We start from the raw sequence: 25,741 nt of genomic DNA, 5'->3' as shown, positions 1-25,741 counted from the left end.
GTGCGTTTTTTTCCTCTTTTTTTCCTCTCTGTTTTTTATTTTTTTTATTTTTTTTTATTTGTGGGGTATCCAAATAGAATTATTGGTCTACTGAAATATATGAATTTAGAGCTAGACTAAACGTTTGTTTGTTTTGGTTTTGTGATTAATTAACTTCCCTATACTGTGGCCATATTATAAAAGAAAATTACAGTGTCATCGGATTAATTGCCACATATTTTGTATTATAAATTTGTGGTAGGAGTCGTATGACTAACATATAATTCATGCGGACGAAGAGTTAGACTACATAGGATATAACAACCACTATATTATGCTAGAAAATTATTGCACCCCTTAAATTCCCTCTTAATTGTGGCCCTTGATTCTCCTTTTATTTGTTCGATTCAACATTTGGAAAGAAAAAAGAAAAAGAAAAAAATGAGGAGGTGTTACGGAAGTAAACGAGCGTGCGCAAAAATCATTTTCATTAGATTAGTAGCACAAACAAATAAAGCCAGGGTAAAAAGAATGTCCACCTTTAAGTTTTGGGGGATCTTGCCGTCTAACTCAAGCTGTGGAAGCTTAAGTCGGGCATTTTGTGTGAAATTGTAAATTATAACCGAAACTCCGCCGGAGACCGATGCTCTCCGTAAAATTCTTATTCATACCAGCACTAACAAGTTTATCTCACAACCAGAAGCACCTATGACAGACACTCCGTTAAGAGACTACTAACTACCTTCTAACTCATCACACGGCATATCACATGTACCTGTACAATAGCAAAACAAATGAACTGTATCTTTTACTCAAGTAAGCATCTGCCAAGAATCAGCTCTACCAGCCACTGGATCTCGTCCGATAGTTGCGACGCTTGCAGGTTCAATTAGTACGTCCACAGTCCCGCATGGGAGAGCAAACGAAGATGGGATGGGGCAAAATGTGATGTACTGGTAGACCAAACTGATGGTAGAGATGTTCGCGTTTTTGCACCTTTGAAGACGCTTTCCTAGGACATAAGAGTTGTTCACATGCATGCATAGCTTACAAATAAGGTACATACATACATCAACCTCCCATATTATTGGTTGGGCAAGGCTGCTGACCATCAAGGTGTTCCTTGGCATAGTTACTGGATGCTAGCATGTTGACCTGCAATGTAGCATGCAGAAAACCTTAGTGTATCACGTGATGACGTTTTTCAATAACATAAATATACAGAAGCATAAGTCCTATACCTTGACAATTTCAGACCTCGAGCTTGGACGCATATATGTTCCCAAGATGCTCATGTTGAATTCCTGGGATATTTTTGGGAAAAAGAATATTTAGGTGAATAAAGGAGAAACATTAATCCTTGGCATCACTTGGATACTTGAAAAAAAAACAAGGTTAAACATAATGTAGCCTGCACACTGCTAGAGGATTCTTTTGAGGTGAGCAAGACGTAACAGTGTTGTTCTTTACAAGTTTACGACTTTATCATTGTGGCATGATTTGAAAAGGCAACCAAGACTACAGCACAAATTAAGCTGACCCGTATATAGAACTATTCAAGTCTTCGATAATTTATAATATTAGTTTCCGTCCAAAAAGTAAAAAGGAAGATAGTTACAGCATGAGAATTCTGTAACCTGTTAAAGTATAAAAGGGACACGCTAAAATTCATGAAATCTCTATATGTTTACAAGAAAAATAAAGTTGCATGAAAAAAAAAAACTACAAGTCTAAGTACTCTAGTAATCACTTATGAAGAGTGTCTCCTATTTCTTAACCTTTCCCCCCCTTTTAGGGGTTAAGGGGGAGGGGTTATAACTTATTTTTAAGAAATTAACCCACTATCTCATCTAACAAAAGTATGAATGTTTACAATTCTACTCGATTGACCAAAAAAGTGGATACCAGTAGTAAGAATGAAACTCACTCTGAAGGGATCTCCCCTTAAAGATTGCACAAACATAGAACTTCCAGATCCCCCTCGTCCCTGTATAAAAACAGAAATTTGTATCATTGTTTTCTTCAAAGTAACTAGTGTCTAGTGGAACTCACAACCATTAGTAGATGAAAATACTTCTTCAAATCCTTTTCCCCTACCCCTTTTGAATTTTATTCCCCTTTTCCTCCTTTCGATACTCTCAAGTTTAAGGCATTACCTTTCACTGTATTTTTGGTTTCTTTCATCTCCTATTTTCATATTCCTTATTATTGAGAACGAATCGTAAAACTTATTTTTGACAATGATAATGATAACTTGCAACTTCAATCAAATACAAGGTGAAGCACTGCCAACATAAGCAGAGTTTGGCATCATACGTAGAAAGAACTTTATCCTATTTCACTAGATGGCATTTGAACATGCATATCTGACAAAGAAACAATGTTTCCTGGTACTTTAAATTAGAAATTAGTACCTCCAAAGATATATCCCTCAGCCGCCTCCCAGTTTGAGCACAACATATGCGGACTACATGCTCATCACAACTCCCGCTGATGATATAATCCCTTCCATTCATGTAATAGGATCGGGTGTAATTCTGAGAGCTTCCTGTAGAGGCTATCTCAAAATTCAGGTGAAGTCTCCCATCAACTGCCAGAAGTTGTCGAACCTGACATCATCAACAAGGTAATCAGTATGCTAATATGTCTGGAAGGACAAGTGAACCATAACAAAATAACAATGAACAAAATATACCAAAAAAGGAAAAATAGCTTAAGCCTTCAACAGTGACGCCTCCTACATATCCCACAATATACAACTAACCTGACTGAGTGCACCAACTCGATGGTAACATCAGTTTCCCAATAAGAGACCTTACTACAAAATTCGAGTGAAATAATAACAAAATAGAAAGAAAAAAAATACAACTAAAAACTTTATAGGAAAAGGAAAAAAAACATGCCATTTTAACAATTGAACATTTTACTTTCCATCATTTTTACCCTGGAAGCATCAAATCTTACCAATCGAACCAAGTTTGATTCTTAATCAGGTATCCAACATCACATCTAGATCAATGCCAAAGGTCAAAGAACACACATTGACAGCCCAAATTTATATAGTAATAAACAAATCATAAAATTACCTTATTGTCAACAGCTGACACTAAAAGATAATGATCATCTGGAGAAAAGCAAACCATCACATTACCCCTAGGGCTTGAAGAAGTATAGCAAGGATGTATTGGCTTCTGTCTGAGATCCCACATCTTGACATCCTTATCAAATGAAGAAGTCGCAAAAAGAGATGGGGAATGGTTTGCAAACTTCAGTACATTAATATGCTCCCGATGCATACCAGTAAACACCTGTAAGCGTCTTCCACTACTTATGTCATACAAAGAAACATCTCTTGAGTATCCACTAGCAAGAAATAGTTCGTCCGTGGAGTTAACATGAACAGAAGTCAACTGGTCAAACTCGTCAAAAGTCACAGAACCAGCACTATGGTAGATGCCCCTTACCATTGATCGTGTATGATGGATATCATATAATTTCAATGAACCGTTATCTGACCCAGCTATTAGCTGACATTCAACGAGGAAAAAACCAAGGCAGAATTATTATTTGCCAAATCAGAAGATAGATAGATGTCTAATCTTTACAACATGACAGAGTAAAAAAATCAGGTTCACTATCAACTTTGGAGCAATCTTGTATCCATACTGTGGTTATATGCATGTCCAATTGTCCATCAAATACATATCTTATATTTCTACCTATACCTACAACCTGGCCAAGTTCTTAAGTCAAAGAAATTCCTTTAGAACGTAGACCTATTGTATGACAAATCAAATCCCACATACTCCATTCAGTTGTCATGAATGCTGTTACCAGCCATTGTGTTTTGAACACTTTTCTGGCCAACTAAACCATATACAATAAGAAAAACAAAACAATCAAAGAATGATGCAGCATTCTGGGATTGATAGGTGCAACAATCTCCAAAGAAGGAAAAAGAACTTCAACTGTTAATTATATATTAAGAATAATAAACCATGACTTTGCATACCTTAGAGGGATACTTCTTGAGCCAACAGAGTCCCAGGACACTATTCATTGCTCCTGATGATGGGATATAACTGACAATTTTTTCATTCTCATGGTTGACTACAACTACTTCACCATCTAATGTTCCAAAGACCATTAGACTAGAGTCAGATGGATGATACTCAAACTGCCTAGGGCGAAAGCTCCTACTTTCACCTCCCAAGTTTCTGCCTGAAACCGATAGCGGGTGCAAGAAAGGCCAGGCAGAAGATCCCATTTTAGCAGCACAAAGAGACCTCGTATAGAAGTGTTGAGATTTTCCATAGAGACTTGATGATTTCTGACCAGGACTTTGCACATGAGTTTGGCTTGCTCTTATTTCACGCTTCTGTAACATGTGGACAATATTCTCTTTATGCTTCCTCTGATAAGGTAGATTCTCAAAACACTCAGAAAATTTAATCCTCGCCCTTTCCTGATCAATCTTTCCAATAGGCAAGTTATCCAAACTTCTCAAATGAGGTAATGAGGCTATCATGTACTCTCTATAATGTTTCTCGAAACATATTGGTGAAGCATGATAAGAAATATATTTCAATTCAATGTCTCCAATATGCTTTGTGAAGGTACCCTGCAAGGACTCCTCTTCATTTTGATTCTGTGAGTCATCAAAAGAAGCATGTCAAACAAAGTAGAAATTTGACTATCATGAATACAGAAGAAAGGGTTGGATGACAAAGATGACTACAAAATTACAACATTATATGGTAGAACAATAATGCTTAGTAATTATCTTTATATGAAAGACAGCAATTGGACCTCAAATGCTTAATTTGTTAGGCAACAGGCCAACAACGGATATCAAGCTAACTTGCGCCCTTATGTGCAACCCCGTGTTGCAACTTAGCATGAAGAAAAATAAATACATAAAGGTGCAGTTCCCCCGTGCACCTTGAAAATTAATTAATAGAAGGGGAATGGGACTTGGAGGTTTCAAACACATGGAGATCTGATAATCTGATGCCACGTGAGGCAACCATTGACCCCAAAAGCTGAGGCTGTTAGGGAATGGGAATACAAAGCATATCAAGCTTACTATTACGGAGAATTGTAATAATACTATAATAATGTACTAGGACGACAATTTCAATAGGATTTGGAAAGGTAGTTGCCTGCTCCATTATACTGTTGTTGTTGCTTGCTCCATAGTAAGATAATCTACTTAAAAATTCCCACTTAGAACACTCAACACATAATCAAATGCAAAGACCAATGTTATTACCTCATTTTGTGGATCGGCCTGTCTATTCCAGCTTGAGAAAACATTTGATAATAGCCCTACAGAACCATGTTCTTGCAGGGGATTCGGTGAGTCTAGTTCACTATCATCTGATGAATCTTCAACCATGCTTTGTTCATCACCATTTACACCCATATTACCCACTACAAACAAATTCCGTAGCACCTCTTCAATGCTTGAATTGTAATCTGTTGGTTCCCCAACACACATGGATGGTCGCCCACCATAATGAACACTATTTGGCAGATTGGAATCAGTTTTGTCATCAGGCTTCCGACTAGATGATGCAGAAAAAGGGCCAACATTATTGCAGCCCGACCAATTCTGAAATCGAAGTTCAACCAAAGAAGGGAGTTTAGAAAGTGCAGCGATGGTTGTCCAGAGATTTGAAATTCTTGTCTCACACAGAGAAAGACACTTTAGGTTGGGCATGCAAGTAAAACAATCCTCCTGAAAACTAGTGAGCTTAGTACTAAAATCAAGGTTAAGGGTGTGTATCCGCATGAACTCCCCCATCATGTTGAGCTTCCGAAAATGCGACGACCTCAAGTTTAAAACTTGGCATGTTAAACCTCTCTGAGAAATATCCCTAAGAATTAAACTTGAATTAGTGATAGCAAACAATTTACGTAGGAAAAATCAATTTGATTTACAGATGTACATTTCTCTATACAATATATTTCTCTCAGAAAATAAATAATAAACATGACTCTACACTAATCAATACACATAAAGAAGGCAATGTGCAACTACAAATACATAAAATTCATTATAAAGGAATACCGAACAACTTAATAGAAAAAATCAGGTCTGAAACATATATTTTGACATTCCAAATTTAAGCAGATTCTTTATCGTAAAACTTTGATAATATAACTCAGTTTTATCAATAAAATTCAATTCGCAAATTTCTGTGAAATTCCTAACCATTCCAATATTAGGATGCATACAAGATGGTATAGATAGCTACCAATCACCTACTAATTTGCCAGTACGTTTGGATGTGATCCACTCGGTATTATAGTCATACAGAAACAAAGACACGATACACATGTACAACAAATAAACAAAGACACAATACACATGTACAACAAATATCCCTCCTCATCATTGCCTCTTGCAAAAAAGTCCTCTTATTAAGCTACTACTATGACAGTGAGTGTTATACCAGATAAGATCTAGGATAATTTAGAATAAAACAGTCAACACAAAACCAATTAAAACCAGTTCCACTCTATACCTCGAGAAATTCTTTCCAAATGAAAAATCATAGAGATCAACAATTCGAAGCTTTTGATTAATAGCGCGCATCAACAACAGAGCATATTTTCCATCCAGAACATACAATGATTTATTGCATATGTCAACTGCTTCAACCTCTGAATCATCAAGCTCCATGCATAAATCAAGAAGTGGCGGGAAATCGGTATCCTTAAGGTGGTCTAATGAAATCTCCAAGCTACATACTTGCTGGCAATATTTTTTAACCTTAGCCTGAATAGTAAACAGAAAGCAAGGAATCAGATTAAGAATAGTACTATAACTATTTCAGACCACCAATATTAACGATTTTGGTGTAAATAATACGCATTATAAATTTTAAATGCAAGTAATGTTGATCATTACTATTCAATTGAACAGCCCAATATAACGGATTAAGCTACAAAGGAGCAAGCTACGTGGATTTGAACTCAATATATATTACTTTATACTCTTAAGAAATATCCCACTCCCCAAATTCATGCTTGTTGTTTCCCCTTCATGCCCATGGCATGGTTTACGGTCCTATTTTATGACAAACATAAGGCATGTCATGTCGTTTTTTGGTCACTTAAACACGAATGCTGATGTCGCTTTGCCCATCTAAACTCTAATAAATACAATGAACACATTCATTTTAATGAATAAGAGAAATTCCTAGTTCTACAAAGCCACAGCTACTTTCAACAAGAATTTCATTAACAAATGGATCAAGAGAATTAAACCTTAAAACTAATTAATAAATTCATCATTAAAATAAAAATTGGGAGACCATTCATCACTGACCTTGAAGAGAACGGACAGAATTGCAGGATTTGGTAGGACACAGTGCCTCCTGCAAGAATTAATATACCTAAAGCACCCATAAAAAAATAAAAAAATCAAATCAAATCAAAATATTAACATTAAAAAAAATTACAGCAGAAACAAGTCCAGACATTGTAATTCATACAAGTTGAACTACTAAACCGCAAATAATCATCCAAAATTTCACACTATTTTGATAAAGACACTATTTTGCAAATAATCAATTCAAAGGAAGATGACCTTTCTTTCAAAATTTGGACGTCGATTGCCATGGCGACTGAGCTTTGCAATTACCGACCAACCATGGAGGGATTTTCTGATCGTTTCCTGCGCAGGTGAGGTGCGTTTCAGACACTGATGACGCGGGTGTTGGGAAGTTGGATAGCTTACGGGCTTTGTTTAGCTTTTGATGGATAAGGCCCATCTCCTTTGTAAAATGTACCATGGGCCATGGGTCGTAAGTTTTGAAACCATAATTGAATGGTTCAAAAATGTCAAGCTCAACCCAAGTAGCCCATTTTGGAATGGGTCGTTTTTCTCCTAATTCAAATTGAGCTTGAACATAGGTCATCTCCAAACGAAAAAACTAAACATAGCTACGTTTAGAATTATAGAAACTATTTTTAAATTAACAGTGTCAGGCCATACTTTTATATCATCTTCAATCTATGAATAAGTGGGAATAAAAGAGTTGGAACCGCAAATCACGTCACAAATTGTAACAAGTTGAAGTCAATAACCTATCAATACATTTATCATTTTCAGTCTTCCAATTTTTAGTCTTTCGCTTTTCTTTTGTGTTTTTACGTTTCCGTTCAATAAAAATTGATCCAAAAAAAAAAAAAAATTTGTTTACCTGTAATTTGTTCAACTACTATTTCAATGTAAAACTGGATTAAATCGAACCTGCATAAAACTAAAAACTAGAATTGTGTTATTCCTTGTAATAGGAAAACAAATAATAAGGGATGGTGCTATCCACACACTCATTTTTACCTTTCATAAACTCTTTTAATTTTTCACCAACGAATCAAATTACTTGAAGAGGATCAATGGATAAAAATATTAACAAGTGGGTGTGAATGGCACTACCCAATTTCTTAACTTAAGTTACCGGCTGTTGCGACCACCGTACAGCCCATAAACAAGCTCTTAAACTTGAAGCCCAATATCCCTGACCTGGAAGCCCATTTAGGCCTAGTTGGATATTTCAATTTGTTATTTAATCTGCAATTTTCTTCTTTCGGCTCGCACACGGCGGCCTTGTCCGACTAAAACGTTATCACCATTTTTGGTGGTAGTAGTTGTTAAACAAGGATGTCATTGCTGAGGTTTAATGAATAAAAACTAGTAAAACTAAGGCACTAAATAACATTTGAACTTTTACTTTTTGATACCAACTGTATATTTGCATTCAACTTTCTGTTTGTCCAGCTGAGACATTTTTATCTTTTTTTTTATAAGCGATATCTAAAGGTTCATTTAAAAAAAAAAAGTTACACCAAAGAGAGGATGGAAGAATGTTTAAACTCAAAATGCAGTGTAAAAAGAAAAACCGTAGCTATTTACTATGGTAATTTATCACCAATTTGTACGAGAAACTCCTCCACAAATAATCACTGATTTGATTCAAAGGAGCTTCTCATGAATGATAATTAATGTAAAGCTGATTGTGTATGGCGAAATACTTTGCTATATTCCTACATGCTACCATTTTTGCAGCAAAGTTTATAAAAAGTCTTGCCAAGCTTCGTGTTCTAATATGTTTATTAAACAAGGAAGATTCAAACTTTAAGTTGAGTTTATAACTTGTTGGGTTCATGATGGCTTCAGTTATTTGGATCAAATGCAGACACATATTCCATTTTACTTCTCACACACATTTTTAATTTTTAATCGTCGGATCAGATGAATTGAAGAAGATCAACGGACAGAAATTATCAAGAGGTGTGTGGATAGCACACCCCTATATATATATATCCATCTTTGCTATTGTTATAAATTATGGATCAAATGCAATTGATTTTCTTGTATCAGAGAAGCTATGACCATAATGATTTACACACACTTTTATTTCTTATACATAATATATTTATTCTTATATTTGATTCTTCTTTGATTTGTTCAATCTAATAAGCATAAATAAATAAAGTATGCATGCCTAAAAATTTGTCCCTTGAATACAAATTAAACGGATTGTGATTGTCCTCTCATGTTTTCCCTTCATCCCACGTCTAATGTCAGATAAACTCATAAGCCGTCGACACTTTGTTATTGATCTGGTTTACGATTTCAATAAAAAAAATTATAGTGCAAATAATTTCAGTACCTTTCTGACCTAAACAATTCCTACTAATGGACAATGACATGCAATATACAATCCCATATACAAAAGAAAAGAAAAAAGTGTCAAAGAAAATGCCTAAGCCCTCATATGTACACGTTGCCCACAATTGGCTAATTTTCTGAAACAAGAAAAAGAAAGAAAGCATGTTGCTCCAAATCTAATTCTTTGGCGATCGAATTTTAAACCCTAATTATATGGCTCTCTTTAGTCAATTGTCTTCCCAGATTTGATAGACCCAACTCAACAAAAAGATGCCCCCTTCCCCATATCTCGTGCGTCTCAATTCCCACTACTCCTTTTCAAGTGCAAGTTGGCTGTTCTAGCATAAAAGTTGAGCTTGCCATCACAAACAATGACCATGCAATCACTATCTAAAACCGTCGCGGTGGCGTCATGTTCCAATCAAATAATGTCATACGTAAATTTCTAATTGCATGATATTGTATTAATAAATCGAAAAGACACATAACAAATAATTTTTTTTTATAAGACTTGATCTCTTCTTTCGTACACAACACACATTTCTTTTTTTTTGCTTAAATCAGGGCTGCACGTGCCTTTGAAACGTAAGGAGGAAGGCTGTTGCATGTTAGTGACGTAAGAAGAAAAAGGAATCATGGTTTGGGACCCGAAGACGAAAGAAGAAGACAGCATGCCTTTTAATCTTGTTATTTTCAATTTTTAACTATCATATGCCACTGCTAGGCTAGATTAGTAACTAACACATGCATAAGAACGTGGCTTCCGGTGCAGGTCCAAACGATGAAACTAGTGAAAACTTCATAAATCTAATCATAAGCAATAAAAATAGCCATTATCATGAATGAACTAGAGAAGGTTATGAGTTTATTATAGCGGTTGAACGCAACTAATATGTGAGTAGCATTGAAACGCTAACCATTTAGTAGATTGAACGGCACTAACAACTCGATTAGACACACTGGTTTTGTTGGGATTATATATATTTCATCAGTTAACCTAAAAAAAATAAACAATTTGAATCATGAGATAATCAGTGGCGAAACCATTAATCATACCTCAAAGTGTCCTATAGTATACAAGGTAAATAGTTTTTTTAGACGAAAGAAATGCTCACGATGCATACAACTATTTTGAGTCCAGTCGATTTATGTTGAGTTTTGTTAGTGAGGTCTTTCATTGAGCACTTGTTGACCTGTTGACACTGTCAAACCAAACTGTCACAACATGTTGAGCTTCACCTACAAAGAAGGTATCTAATTGAATACTTGGTGGGCACTAATGGGTCTTGTACCAGAATGCAATAATACTTTTGGGAGACCTTCCAATCCATTTTTCCGTTTCCCGTAGGGTCCCAGAACCCAACTAGTCCCTGAATGAATCCGCCCACCGAGATAACACTATAAAGGGGACCTAAACAAGTGATTATCATTGTATTAATCTACTATATAGTTATATCTTAAGTTGTATATTAATTAAGCAAACGTAGATTATGTTAGAATATTTTTTTACATACTATATTTTGAAGCTGCAACTTTGGACGATAAGATCTTATGTGGAATCGAGTATGGTGTGCAGTAGAAATATATAAACCGGAAAAATGAACAAGAATAAAGTAGAGAATGATGAGAAAACACTGTTCATTACATTATTATTATATTCATGTGCATTGAAGATGGCTTTGTTTACAAGGAACAACAATTTTGTCTGCTGCATGCAAATTGCAGCGCCCTTTTTACCACAAATAAATGGAATAAGCCCCAACTGAACCCATGATCTTTCAGTTCTCATTCCAATGGCCCGCAGTTGAATTGCATTAATTTTTTATATATTATTTTTTAGGGTTTAAGATATTTTTGTGGGAAATGCCTTATAATTTAGTAAATAAGAACATTTTTTTACAGAATACTCTAAAAATGAGTTTTAATATATGAGTAGACTGGCTCAATTACTATAGAGATATTATAATGTTATTACCAATCTTCGCAATGTTACGTACCATTTAGCATTGTAGCAAGTGATGCTATCAATGTGGTGATTCTTGTTTTTTTGGTTTCTTACCGGTGCTCATGGCGCGCTACGGGATCTTCACTATGCCGAGGCACCAAGCAGGGCATAAAAGCTGACTCGGCGTTTGCGGCTTCATGCCGCACTAGAGTGATGTCGTTTTGCACTTTCCACCATTTCTCTGTTCATTTTCAATACTAATCGTGAAACACCATGAGCAGCAAGATGTTGAGGTCCAGAATTTGAAGTGAAAATTTTTATTCGCTCGTTACCGAGGTTCCCGCCGACACCCATGTTCCCCAAGGGGCACCGGCGTAGATTGATGAAATCCTACCAGAAGTTCCTCAGCTATACCAGCCTTTAATGGACGATGCTTTTTAGACAAGAGAACTTCATCTACGGTTAATCCAAGTCGGAAGTCCTCAACAAGCAATGGTACTCACCTCATCACTAAAGATATATTCTATGGTGAGCGAATCAAGTCATTTTAGAATGACTCTGGTACTCAAATACAAATGATATTGTAAAAGAAGTTAGTAAACTTTTGTTGCGGGACTTCTAGGTTGAGGTGGACTTAGGCTTTGAGAACGTCCTCTTGTCTCCCTTGGTGCGGATTCGTAACAAGTCCCGAGATATCTCGAAAAAGATAGCTTGTCTTAGGAATTACCTCAGTAACATCAATAGCTCGATGATAGTATAAAAGATCAAGATAATGACTTGTTAAAATGAAGCATGGTGTGGAAGCTAGAAGATTATCAGTTTACATGAGAGAGAAGGTTGTCATGGCTACATGGCATTCTTAGCTGCATGTTTTGGGCTTTCCTAGGGTGATAGCAAGGCTTCTAATGGTTGAGATGTTTGATAGAAGGCTGTGGAAATTGCTAAGGTTGCATGAATGGTGATGCTTAAGGCTTGAAGTAAGCTTCTGGACTAAAATGGAACTCTCTTGGCTTCTTCCTTGGTGGTTCTATCTTACTACGTTTTCTTTATTTCTCCGTCTGTGTTCCTCCTCTCTAATGGCTTATCTTTCTCTTTATGTAGGTGAAAGGTTCTTCTCTAGGCTTTAAAGGAATATCCTGGTTTTCCCCTTCTTTCTCCCTAGCTATCCTATTATTCCCCTTTTGGTGTAAACTAGCTGCACTATTGAGACCTGTAGATTGCTTCTTCCCAAGGTGTGTCATTCCTAAAGCGGCATTCCGCAGATACTAAATCTGGTAGCGCGCTTCATGACTTTTGTGCATTGGCTGTCTGTGCAGGCTGGGAAGGGAAAGTCAACATTAAATGCCTGACTTGCTAGGCTTAACATGCATTTAATGCAATAATCTAGTTTAATCCTAACTAAGGGGTTTGGTTTACTAGGGAAATGGATAAACTAGGCTAGTTCTCTCTCAATGATGTCTGTGTGGAATACAAAGGGTATGGGCTTGGATTTTTGGCCTCTCAAGCAGCCCAAAGTCTTTCATGACCCCGATTCCACGTAGGCCCGATAACTTTTTGCAACCATCCACACCACAATCCGTTTGGCAAGTCCTAAATAAATGACTTGGGCTTAGCATGATTTGTGGCTAAAGAAGCATGACGTGATGAATAGGCATGAGCATGGCATGTTTGTGAATATATTCTTCGTCGATCCTATGCCTTGGCGTATGTTGGGGCTTGAATGTAGGCTTTGCATGACAATTGGACCTTGAGACTTGGTTGGGTTGGTGTGTGACATTTTTAGGCCCCAACATTCGCCCCCTTTGATTATTTGGGCTATGAGATACTTTAAGTGGGGTAACTAATCAACCCAAGCCCAAAAGATTTTTTTCCCTTTTTTTTTTTGGAACATGGGCTTCCTGATGGGACTTTTCATCTTTTCGCATGGCAGCTGATCACTCCCTGCATTTGTGTTCCTTTGCTTCCCGTGCACGTTTAATCATACAGAGAAACTCTGGGTGTCCCCCCGCCTCTACTTGGTAACCATTACAAACTGCTATTCTCTCTAGGACAAGTATTTAATTTGTCCTTGCTTTTCCTTTCCTCATTTAATTCTCATCCTTCTTCAAATTTTTCAGAACTGTTTTTCTCTCCAAATTCTTCTCTGCTTTTTGTGCTGGGTTGTGTCCTCCCGTTTATACTTCTTCAAGTTCTGTAACAAGGCTTTGTTAAAGTAAGGAAATTCTTCCATTGACCCCCTTTTAGATTTTTCTTCTCATTTTTGTCTTCTGTGTTTGCCATGGTAATGAAATTGGGCATGCATCTTTCCTCTTTGATTATGCGTTTCAAAGATTTTGGGGTTTTTGATAGGAGCATATTCATGTGACTTAATTAGCTTGTTCTCGTGCAATTATGTTGTGTTTACTTAGTTATTTTAGTGTTTAAGGCCACTTTTGTGTATTTTCAGATTATAAGGCCAAAGTGTGCAAGAAGATGCAAATTGGAGTCTTTTGGAGCGAAAGAGGAATGAACGAGTTGAAGACTTGAAGAAACGATGAATTCCTACTCCAACGGTGAATTCCTACCAAAACGAGAATTCCTATTCAAACAAGGTTTCCTATTTGAAGTAGGAAAGTTAACCATAGGTTTCCCGTTTTGGTAACCTTTCCTAAACTTAAACTTCCGTATTTTCTAGCCACTTTGAAGGCCTTGTAAGCACTTTAGGACACAAAACCAAGGCCTTAGCCCAATTACACAACCTTGCCGTGCCTTAACCCTAATTCCCTTCCCTTGCCGTGCAAGGGGGGGCACTTTTGTCCAATGTTGTGCAATTAAACCTTATTTCCCTCTCCTAACCTAACCCTAGCCGCACCCTTTAATTATTCCCTCTTTAATTTCTGATTTTATTTCCTAAATTCTAGCAGCCTTTAGGTGAATTTTAGTTAATAAAAATAAAAGAGGGTTTGAATTTCTAAACCCTAGGGTTTCCACCATTTAGCCGCACCTTAGGGACCTCTTATTATTTTTCTTTTGATATTTTTTAGCGAAAAATAAAACCAAACAGCCGCACCCTAGCTTTATTATTCATTCCATCTCAGATTTTCACCCATTATTCACCCTAACTCTAGCCAGCCGTCACTCCCCGGAAGATTCACCCTAATTCACTCTGCCGCAGCACCATATCCCATTCATTCATATTTTCAATCAGCCATTCACCCTAATAACCCTATTTTCCCCATGCAGCCGCACCATATTCATGGACTTCAACATTCACATATTTCCTCCCTAAGCCGTATCCTCCCTTCACACACAAAACCTAGCAGCCGCAAGAATCTATCCCATTCACTCTAAGCCGTAGCTTTCCCCCATCCTTACCGCTGCCACCATATCCATTCCAGCAGCCTCCCTTCTGTGCCGCAGCACCACCATCCATTCCCCCTCCATTCCACACGTTCCACAACCCTTGCCGCACCACAATACTACCCTAAATCCATCCCTAACCCAGAAAACCATCCAAAAACACCATAAAACCTCTCTGCCGCAGCAAGGAAAGGAGAAAGAGGAGCTTGGACGCGCAGAAATTCAAGTGGATTCGTTGTGCGTTTTAGGTGTAATCAATCTTTTGTTCGTTATGTTTAAACTCAATTTTATTTCTCTTTCTGTGAACATGAGAGGCTAAATCCCTAAGTAGCTAGGGGGTGATTCGAAACCATGTTTATGCTTGTAATATGATTTGATTACCTTTGGTTGGAATTTCATGTATTGTGGATTCAATTTGTTTAACTGCTTGATTGATAACTTATTTGTATATGTTTATTGAGAGTGCACGCTTAATTTTCATGCATGAATATGATGCTAGAATATAAGTGAATTTCACCTAATAGTTATGAACTTATATTCACAAGTAGTGGAGGTTGCTTATAAACAATCGCGTTAAATGAATTCTTGGCACTAGTTTCATGCTTATCATAGTAACGAATGCCTCGTCAACACTTATGATTTCCAAAGAACGTAATGATTCTAACTTGTATCTTTATCATGCTGTTCATATAGAGAACTTGTTAGGAATAATTTGTTTGCAATGCATATTCATCCAATTCAATGATTCTAGGGAAATCTGAAGGTTAATTTAAGCGGACCTAATTAACCCGGAGTGTTGAGTTTCATAATTCATCGAAAGACCAACCGAAAATCATCTTGTATGCAAGCGTGACGTGTGTGGAGAAGAACCTTCTAGCTAGCATTCCATCCATATTTTCATCACATTCGTATTTACATTCTGCCCTTAATTACAATCTGTGCATTTAGTTTAATTTCGTTAAAACCTCAATCCCCCTTTACTTTAGTGTCCAATTTAGTTAGAAAGTGTCTTAGTTTGTGTTTATAAATGTTTTGCATTCTTTGAGTCTTTTGATTTGTTTTAGTGTTTTATTGTTTAGTTTGCATTCTTTGAGTCTAGTTTAGTGTTTTTAACGTTTGTTTTACGTTTTTGAGTCAATTTTGCAAGTGATTTAGTAATCCCTCCTAATCCCCGGTCTAGAACAATCCCTACTTGCATCTTTACTACAATTGTCAAAAGAGGGTTTTAATTTGTGTGCTTAATTAGTTCGCATGTGTGGATCTTTTGTTCAAGAAATTGAACTCCACTCATTGGGTAGCCTTGCTGCTTTGAAACTATGTGTGTTTGCCCTCTGATGCGATATTTATTACGCACACAAATTAAACCCTCTTTTTGACAATTGTAGTAAGTATGTAAGTAGAGATCGTTCTGGATCGGGGATTAGGAGGGATTGTTAATCACTTGGATTTGACTCAAAAACATAAAAACACAATATAAAACACTACACTAGACTCAAAGAATGCAAAACTAAACTTTAAAACACTAAAACAAATCAAAAGACTCAAACATCACCCAAAACACTCAAAACTGCCTTAAAAACACTTTCTGGGCAGTTTTGAGCACTTTGGTGAATTTGGACGAATTTGTGTAATAAATTGAATCAAAACACTTAGAAACATAAACTAAGACACTTTCTAACTAAATTGGACAATAAAGTAAAGGGGGAATGAGTTTTGGACGAAATTAAACTAAATGCACAGATTCTAATTAAAACAGATTGTAAAAATGAAATTGATGAAATGGAATGAATGGATGATAGAATAGCTAAGGGGTTCATCTCCATACATGTTACACTTGCATAATAAAATGATTTCCAATTGCATTTCAATAAACCATGACTTCTCAACGCTCCAAGTTAATTAGGTCCGCTTAAATTAACTTCCAGATTTCCCTAGATTCATTGGATTGAATGGAATATGCATTACAACCAAATTATTCCTAATCAAAGTCCCTAACTATGGAATACGCATGATAGAGACATTCAACAAAGATCATTAAGTTCAACGGAAATCATAAACATCGACGAGGCATTCGTTACTATGGAATACGCATGAAACTTATGCCAAGAATTCATTTAACGCGATTGTTTATAAGCAACCTCCACCACTTGTGAATATAAGTTTGTAACTATTAGGTGAAATTCACTTATATTCTAGCGTCATATTCATGCATGAAAATTAAGCGTGCACTCTCAATAAACATACATAAATAAGTTATCAATCAAACAGTTAAACGAATTGAATCCACAACTTATGAAACGCAATTAGAAGTAATCAAATCAAAATGCAAGCATAAACATATATTTCGAATCCCCCCTAGCCAAGGGGGGTTTAGTTCCTCATACGTACAAAACAAAGAGAATCAAAGAAACACCTAAACATTCTAACAACTCGAACTTGAATTGTATGAACGTTTAGGTCCTCTTCTCTTCCATTCCTTATTCGTACAAAACAAAGAGTATTGAAATTAAACATTGAAATCAAAGAAACACCTAAACATTCCAACAACTCAAACTTGAATTGTATGAACGTTTAGGCCCTCTTATCTTCCTCTTTGTTATAGCACAAGGTCTAAGGATAGTTTGATGGTGTGAATGGTTTGGGGAGTGGTGGAATGGCTGAATGGATTGTTGGGGAAGGCACGGCTGAAAGGGATTATTTTTGTGGTGTTTGGATTAGTAGGGAATGGTGCCTCAAGGCACGGCACCAAGGGCAGTTTTTGGAGAATTTCTGAATATGGAAGAATTGTTGTGAATTGTGGCTGCAATGGATGCTTATATATAGGTGAAGAAGAGGGAACATGACAGCTAGGAACTTGGTGGAAAGCTGAAAATGCATGTGCAATGTTTTGGGAGAAAATGGGAGTGCATGTGGCTGCAATGGATTAAAGGGTGAATGCATGTGCAATGATGAAGTGGGATGGCTGAAATTGTAAGGGGAATGCATGTGGGTGAATGTGTGGCTGCATGGTTGAATGATTAAAGGGTGCATGTGGGTTGGAAATGCATGTGGAATGGCTGGAATGAAGGGTGAATGTGCATGTGCTTTGACAGCTAGGTTGAATTAATTAAAGGGAGTGCATGTGGCTTGGCTGGAATGAATGGAATGCAATCTGAAATGGGAGAGCAGGTGGGTGAAATAATGAAGGAATAAGTGCATGTGGCTGATTTGGTGGTGCAAAGTGAATGAATAATGAAATGGGAAAGCATGTGCAAGGTTTTGGTGTGAATGATTGAATGTGCATGTGGCTGATTTATGCAGAGTGAATGCATGTGGCTGCAAGGTGTGAATGATTATGGGTGCATGTGGCTGCAATGGATTAGGAATCCTTCAATTTCGTCCATTCCTTTTGCTCCAAACATAAGCTATCCATTCCAAGTCCAATTTTGCTCCAAAATGCTCCAAAATGCATCTTTTTGCTTCCTTAGCCATATGAACCTAAAAACACACGAAAATGGCTTAAACTACTAAAACAACTATGAATTAACAATATAAATGCACGAAAACAAGCTAAGTAAGTCGCCTAAATATGCTCCTATCACCCTCTGTGATTTCTTTCTTGATTTCCATGTATGTTGCGCACTTGTCATTTAGCCTTGCCTTTTTGCATGTTGGTGCGCGCTTGAGCGGGATTGATCGATCAATTGCATTGATCTGCTTGGCATGATTAGCTTGACCACATATAACTTGTATTTTGCTTGGGTACACGTATGACTCACTTTCCCTCGCTAGATCTTTTAGGACTTTGATAGCATGACATGTGTATAGAAAGCTGCATGTGCTTTGCATGATAGCATGTAGGGAAATAATCCCATGTTAAAGTCATGGATTTTGCATGAAAAGCTTGGAATTTTATGAACGTACCCTTTTGCTTTCCCAGAGCGTATTTGTTTGTTTTCTCGGGGTAGATTCCTTATCGTGTTTCGCCTTGTATACTTGCACATTTCTTCCTACATGTTGCATTGGCTTGTGATATCTATTGTTTGATGCCTACTTTCCATAGGTGCATTATGGTTGCGGAGTCACCAAAGTGCCTAACTGGGGTTGATGGGTCCTTTACTACTGAGGACTGACTTTAACAAGGCAAGCCACTGCCTCATCTTGGTTTTCAAAGAAAGGCTTTCAAGGGGAAAGAATAGATTCGGTCCCTCATATTGATCCCAGATGTATTTCTCGATGCTAAGAATGGGTTATTTCCTGCTGTGCTGATCCACTTCGAGTTCTCTTGCGGTAAGGCCACTGGCTGGGTAGATTGGGTGGATACTGAGCTTACTTTGCGAACCAATGCGCGACTTAGACAAGGGCCAAGGTTTTGGACGCTGTCTTTAGAAGATGTTGCCAATATTATGCATTTTCTAACTGTGGGTAATGTGGATCCCTTTTGTTACATCATTCGTTCTGTAGACACCAATATTTTTTATGTTTTGAAGAAAGATGCTTCTACCTCTCTAAGCAAGGCTTTTTGCTTCAACGAAAGGATCAAACACTTTTGGCAGAATAAACAAGAGTCGAATTGTAGGTTCAAGGTCATGTTGTGTTTGTGGCTAGGCCGCTTCATTTTCTGTGATAGTAAAGATACTTTCAATCGCCAAGTGATTCCTTAGGCCATGACAAACGCACATGGCCAAGTGGTTCCCCTGGTTTGTTGTTCTTAGGGCTCATCTACCATTAATTAGATCAACTTCACACCCTGGGGGAGCAGGTCACAAGTAGTGCCCTGTTGAAAAGTTTTGTCTGTGTTAGCTTTTTTCAAATTTTCTTGTGGGAGTATATTAAGAGTTTGAAGATAACTCCCTGCCCCTATGGCTCAGCAAAGAGCCATTATGTTATTAACTCTACCTCTTATTTACCTGAGAAGCTCCAACTGGCTTGTCGTTGGTTTGGGAAGATTCCAGTGAAGAAGCAAGACTTCCTGAAGCTTCTAGATGATGTGAACAGTTTTATTTTTTGTCTATACGTGTCAGTCCCTGAAGGTTTTGCCTCCATGATGTTCTTTACCAATGTTGCCTTTGATGATGATCCAAATGTGATGTCAATTCCTCTCTCCAAGAATTTAGATTTTCCCTCGCTTACCAAAAAATTGTTGGCTTTACTGGCTCATTCAGTCATTTTCAAAGGGGAAAATAGTGAGGAAATGGGTGTAGTTTACTTTCCTTTTTGAGTGTGATGGCGACTAGGTTTTGATCAAGGTATGCCAATATCTTTCCCTACTGAAGCTGAAACCTCTTTCAACAATTTGTTTTAGAGTTCTATGTATGAGCCTCCGACATGTTTTCGCCTTTTCCAGTACATTACCAATCTGACTCTAGTAGGTGGCATCTCTAAAGGCTATGCTGTTTATTGGTTGAAGTGTTTCTCTGCCATCGCCAAGTTTCATGATGATAAACAGCTGCAGTTGTCTCCCAGCGTTGTCAGTCATCCTCAACTGATGTTAGAGCCTGCAACGGCCATTTCTGGTTCAAAGCGTCAGTGCTTTACTGCAGCTGAGGAAAACAATGTTTTTGATGATTCTTCCTGGAGCACGAAGAAGAGCAGGCCGTCTGGTGTTGAAGAAGGGAAGTCTACAAGTCGAGGGAAGAAGATGGCTCCGGGTATATTTTCTTTAACTTGACTTCCCTTGTTAACTTTCCTCTTGCATGTTTTTCCTAAGTGCTTTACATGTTGTGCCTCAGATGATGCAATGAAACATTTCAGGCCTCGCATGGTAAAAGACGGCCCTCCCAGTTGTAAGCCTGATGATTCCATTACTCCAAAGAAATTAAAGAGCGAAAGTTCCTTGGGGAAGCCAAAGCTTGGTAAAGAGTGATATTCCCTTGTTTCTTGCTTCCATTGCTTTGTGGTTGTGTGCTGATTATAATTTTTTTGTTATAACCAAAACTCCTGCCAAGGAAGTAGTTCTCGTTGGCCTTGCACGTAAGGCCTGGAGTGCCCGAGCGTCTGCCTCTTCCGGCACTCCCAAGTCTTATGAGTTCCTTGATATTACTGAGGCAAGTGAGGAAAAACTGAGTGTTGGGGAAACTGAAGGTGATGAGGTAGGTAAGAAGGGTTTGGCTGCTGAGGAAAACAGCAATAGAAGTACCGAGTATGACCTTAGAAGTGGTGAACATCCTCAGGCTTCCCTAAGGAATGATGAAAACAACGGTAGACCAAGTAGCAAAGATGGTAGCAAGGTAGTAAAGGATGTTGATCTCAATGAAGTTGACGAGTTTTTGAATGATGACATTTTGGTGGAAGCAGAAAATATAAAGGTATTTCTCCCTATTCTTCGTTGATGCTTGCCCTCACGTGAATTTGCTACTGTCAACCTTCTCTTTAAGTCTTTGAATTTTGCTTAGGCCTCTTATGAGCCAAGCTACTTTGTATCTCTACTTTTCGATATGTTTACTTTCCTTGTAGGTGAATGATGGTGTTGCAAGGGCTACATAAGATGTTTAAGCCCCCGGTTGCGTTCTTCCCAAGCCCACAATTTTTCCTGAAGAGGTTATTTCCCTTGAGGAGTAGGCTTCAGTTGAAGAGTAGGCATCGTGGCATGAAGCCCTTGAGAAGCTCAAGCATGGTATTGCTAATGAAGCTAGGGTGCTAAGTTCCATTGAGGAACTGATTCCTTCCGGCAAGGCTTTCTCTTCCCAGGTAGACTTTAGGGAATAAAGGTTCGTTCTGGACTAGTTGAAGCATTGGCCAGGTTCTTGGTGACGCAGACGTGAGCTTGATAGGTTTATCTCCTTTTATCTGTGGGATGATCTTTGAAGAACTTGGGACCTTGCTTTATAGTATGGAGCATACTTCCCTATTAGAACTCACTGAGCACAAGTTGATATGTTGGCGAAATATGATTAGTGATGTAGCTGTTCTGGGCATGTCGATAAGTTTTCTAGTCGAGACGCTAAGAGAGCTGCATGACACCATGTTTGAGCTTTAGCTTGAAAAAGAGAAGGGTGTCTTGGATTAATTCATCAAAGTCAATAAATTGATGTGTGCTCTTGAATTGCAGCGTAAGGAACTAGAGGTTGAGAAGCTCAAGTTGAAGAAGTTGGTCCGCGAGAGCTCCGAGGAAATAGCGACATGCCTTCAACTTGCAGCGAATCAATTGCACGCTAGCACTTCTAGCAGTTCCTCCGAGAGGTGGTGTTTTTAGCTTAACTTCTCACATTTCCTCAGCTGAGCGCTTTGCATGGCTGTTTGCATTTTTCTAGCCATCAACTTCTTTTTCTTGGTAGAGCACAAACCTTGAGATGTTGAAGTAGCGGACCATGAAGGTAGTCATTTTCCTCACTCCATTTTTACTTTTTGTTGTAATTTCCATTTGAACAGCTAGCTTATTGTTTTTAAAATAATGGTTGTGGGGCCGCTTTGCTTTGTATTTTGCTTATTTACCTTGGATTTTTTCCTTTGGCTTTGGATGCTGATATTGAATTTACCATAATGCTTGTGATGTCTTTAATCTTCTTGCCATAATATTGGCTTTTTCTTGCATGAGAATTTGTTGGATAGGTTTTTGTTTAGGTTTCTGATACATAGGTTTGAGCTTTTGCATACTGTCCTGGGGGAAAAGCTGATCCTGCCACTTGGTATTTTGCCAGTGAACTTCCCTGAAGAAAGATGAAAAAATGTCGTAGCTTCCATAAGGAAGCTGAGCAAGTTAGGAAAGCTTGACTTGCTTAACATTGGGTTTTGCAATGTTAAGTTTGGCATTAATTTTGCATTGATAGGCTTAGGCATTGTTGCATAAGTATGGCTTTTAGACAAGCTCTAGTTGCTTGACTCAATGGTTTTGCATGGTGTGTTGGCTCGGCATATTGCTTGAGCATTGAACCATTGAGCAACTCTCTTAGCATTGATTTTGCATTAATAGGCTTTGGCATGTTGCATAAGTATAGCTTTAGGAAAAACTTAAGTTGCTTGATTCAATGGTTTTGCATGGCATGTTGGCTTGGTATGTTGCATGAGCATTGAACCATTGAGCAGCTTGCATGACATTGATAGGCTTGGCATGTTGCATAAGTATAGCTTTGAAAAAGCTTTAGTTGCTTGACTCAATGGTTTGGCTTGGTGTATTGGCTTAGCATATTGCATAAGAAGCTTGCATGGCATTGAGAGGCTTAGCATGTTGCATAAGTATAGCTTTGAAAAAGTTTTAGTTGCTTGACTCAATGGTTTTGCATTGCGTGTTGGCTTGGCATATTGCATGAGCATTGAACCATTGGGCAGCATGCATGACATTGATAGGCTTAGCGTCGGCTTTTATTATAGCCTTGGCATGATTACTGCTATAGCTTGTTTATAAGAAATCCTTCTAGTTACCCTTGCCAATGTAAAGAAGCGAACGTACCAAAGATTTTGACAAAATGCTCCTTCATTTCATTAAAATTTGGGGTACATCAATCGTTGCATGGCTTTACAACGCCTCGTAGAGTAAGCAAAATGATCATTGCATAGAAGGATCTTGTTATTCTAAAATAAGCATAAGCATTTTAGCAGTAATACGGCTTTAGCAACTTTGCATTGACAGGCTTCGTTAGCGTACCTTTCTTGACTGAGGTCAAGCAGTAGTAGCCACTCTGATAGGCTTCCTTGATCACAAAAGGTCCTTCCCAGTGTAGGGTGAATTTCAAAGGTCCAAAAATCTGCTTCCTTATGTGCTTGGCTATCTTGAGGACGAGATCTCTTTCCTTAAAGTTGTGTGGCTTGATTATACTGTTGTAGGCTTTGGTAACTTGTTGGCGGTATATGGCTACTTTCCTAGCTATTTTTGCCCTCTTTTTCCTCAAGTAGCTCAAGGTCTTTCTTCCTCTAGTTTGCACATGCTACAACATCTCATTCCACATCGTTAAATGCTGAGACTCTTGCTGTAAGCATCATCATTTCCACATGGGAAATAGCTTCGGACCCATACATCAAGGACTAGGGAGAGAAACTCGTAGCGTTCCATGGGGATATGCGATAGGCCCATAGGACGTCTCGAAGATGTGCTTTCCAGCCCCTAACATAGTTGTGTACCATTTTGCTTAGGATTCTCAGAGTGTCTTGTTTATGGCTTCGACTTGACCGTTTCCTTGAGAATAATACGACGTGGAAAGGCGGTGCTTGATTTCGTAAGCATCAAGTGTGGCACTTAATTGTCTGTTCACAAAAGGTGTGCCATTGTCACTCACTATTTTGTAAGGTTTACCAAATTGGCAAACAATGCATTCCCTAATGAAATTGGATATTACTGCTCTCGTTGCTTTCTTGAGAAGGATTGTCTCTACCCATTTTGTTGGAAATGTGCCCTAAAGCCAATCATATGATGATACTTTATGGACATTTCACATATTAAACTAACCTAGTTTAATATAAAGGGCAAAGATTATTGTTTAAAGTTGTCTCATATAAACGTTATATGCTTAAACGATAAGTCCAAGAAATATGTAATTGGGAGAATGTGATCTAAAGAAGTTAGATACATAAGGCCATTCTCTTTCGTATATATATATATCTTAAATGTTCCTGATAATAGAATTACCAATTGGGCATTAATAGTCTGTTAAGATCAATACGTGCTATGTCTTCTCTTAGAGAGAGTGATTGGTCTCGAGTCATTAGTGTGATTGACACCAAGACAAGCATATAGGTTCTCAATAGAGAATGAGTCCACTAAATGCGATAAGCAAGGAGTTCTCATATGCATGTCACATGAGAACTCATGGTTGGGATAATGCAAAGTAGTCCTTTAACCTGAGGCATCATAGTTGTCTTGTGGTTAGGTCCTTGATCTTTGACTATATCAAAGTCACTCCATCAAAGCGTGTCCAGGTCATAGTTAGGATTAAGCCACTTAGCCATAGAGGCAAGTGAATGCGCAACAAGGGATCTCTAACCTTGAAACCATTTGAGGGAGTATACACTATGATATGATTAAGAATCTCTAGCCAGGGTATGAATGAGATTTAGGAAGTCGTTCCAAATCACGTTCAAGGTAATCATATAAGTAAAAGAATCACATTGGATAGAAGACATGAATAAACTATCAAACCAAACAATATGGTCAAGAGTATTGTATTAGAGAAAGACCGTATTGCATTGTAATCCCAAACTGAATAGCTTCTCCACCTCTTCTAATTAGCTTGGGTAGCTATGACATACTACTAGGTGTCACTCATGTTTTGTGGAAGCCCTAAAGGTATATAATCACTAAAGGGAGAATTGAAAGTAAGTTTCAATTCACAATCGATTTAAATAGTTCTAATCGCCCACTACCTCACTAAAAGGAACCTAATGGATCGTACACTGAGTAAGGTAGAGATTGAAGAAACAACGGAGATGAGTAAGGATAATTAAATGGGTTAATTATTTATGGCTATGATTAATTAATAAGTTAATTAATCAAATGAATAAGTTCATTATAGACCTCGGGTTAGTTTTGGGGCCTCAAGGCCTAATGGAATTTGAATGTCAAAGTCCAATAACTCAAGTTGTATGACAATTTAAAAACACAAATGGCTTCAAAGCCCAAATAACTTACAATGGCTGGCCATATAGAGAGGGGTAGTGAACTTGCCTTAATTGCAAGTTTGCCACTCCAATGTGAGGTGGTATAAAGACAACTTTATAGCCATTTCATCCTTAGGGTTTTATTAGGAAAAAAGATGAAAACACAAAGCTCTCTTGACTCTCTAGGAGGCCGGCCACCTTGGAAGAGATTACAAGCATCTAACTCTTCCTAGGTCACTCATCTCTTCCTCAATACTCACCTTGGTGTGGAGATTTAGAGGTTC

The 25,741-nt window shown here is 37.8% G+C and overlaps 1 protein-coding gene across 2 annotated transcripts; it reads right to left on the bottom strand.

The window, feature by feature from the left end:
• Positions 1–405: 405 nt before the first annotated feature.
• LOC137726729 (protein DWD HYPERSENSITIVE TO UV-B 1-like) lies at positions 406–7,713 on the bottom strand. Of its 2 annotated transcripts, none has more exons than XM_068465685.1 (10): positions 7,577–7,713; positions 7,316–7,382; positions 6,615–6,763; positions 5,252–5,858; positions 3,992–4,627; positions 3,066–3,506; positions 2,394–2,588; positions 1,907–1,966; positions 1,221–1,283; positions 406–1,134 (listed from the first exon to the last, which is right to left on the bottom strand). In XM_068465685.1, exons 1-10 carry the CDS (start codon positions 7,606–7,608, stop codon positions 1,051–1,053), a joined length of 2,334 nt encoding a protein of 777 aa, XP_068321786.1. In that variant the 5' UTR covers positions 7,609–7,713; the 3' UTR covers positions 406–1,050. The 2 variants fall into 2 exon arrangements, with proteins under 2 accessions (XP_068321786.1, XP_068321785.1); XM_068465684.1 differs by having other exon boundaries at positions 407–1,134; positions 6,510–6,763.
• Between the last annotated feature and the right edge of the window lie 18,028 nt (positions 7,714–25,741).

This window comes from Pyrus communis, chromosome 2, assembly GCF_963583255.1.
Source record: "Pyrus communis chromosome 2, drPyrComm1.1, whole genome shotgun sequence".
Classification (NCBI taxonomy): Eukaryota; Viridiplantae; Streptophyta; class Magnoliopsida; order Rosales; family Rosaceae; genus Pyrus; species Pyrus communis.
This window is presented reverse-complemented; position numbering and strand designations above follow the sequence as displayed.

Coding starts and splice junctions, on each gene's coding strand:
- LOC137726729 (XM_068465684.1), bottom strand. CDS start 7,608: ATGGCAATCGACGTCCAAATTTTGAAAGAAAG. Junction 6,764..7,315: donor TTCTGTCCGTTCTCTTCAAG/GTCAGTGATGAA, acceptor TTTACTATTCAG/GCTAAGGTTAAAAAATATTG. Junction 1,135..1,220: donor CGAGGTCTGAAATTGTCAAG/GTATAGGACTTA, acceptor GCTACATTGCAG/GTCAACATGCTAGCATCCAG.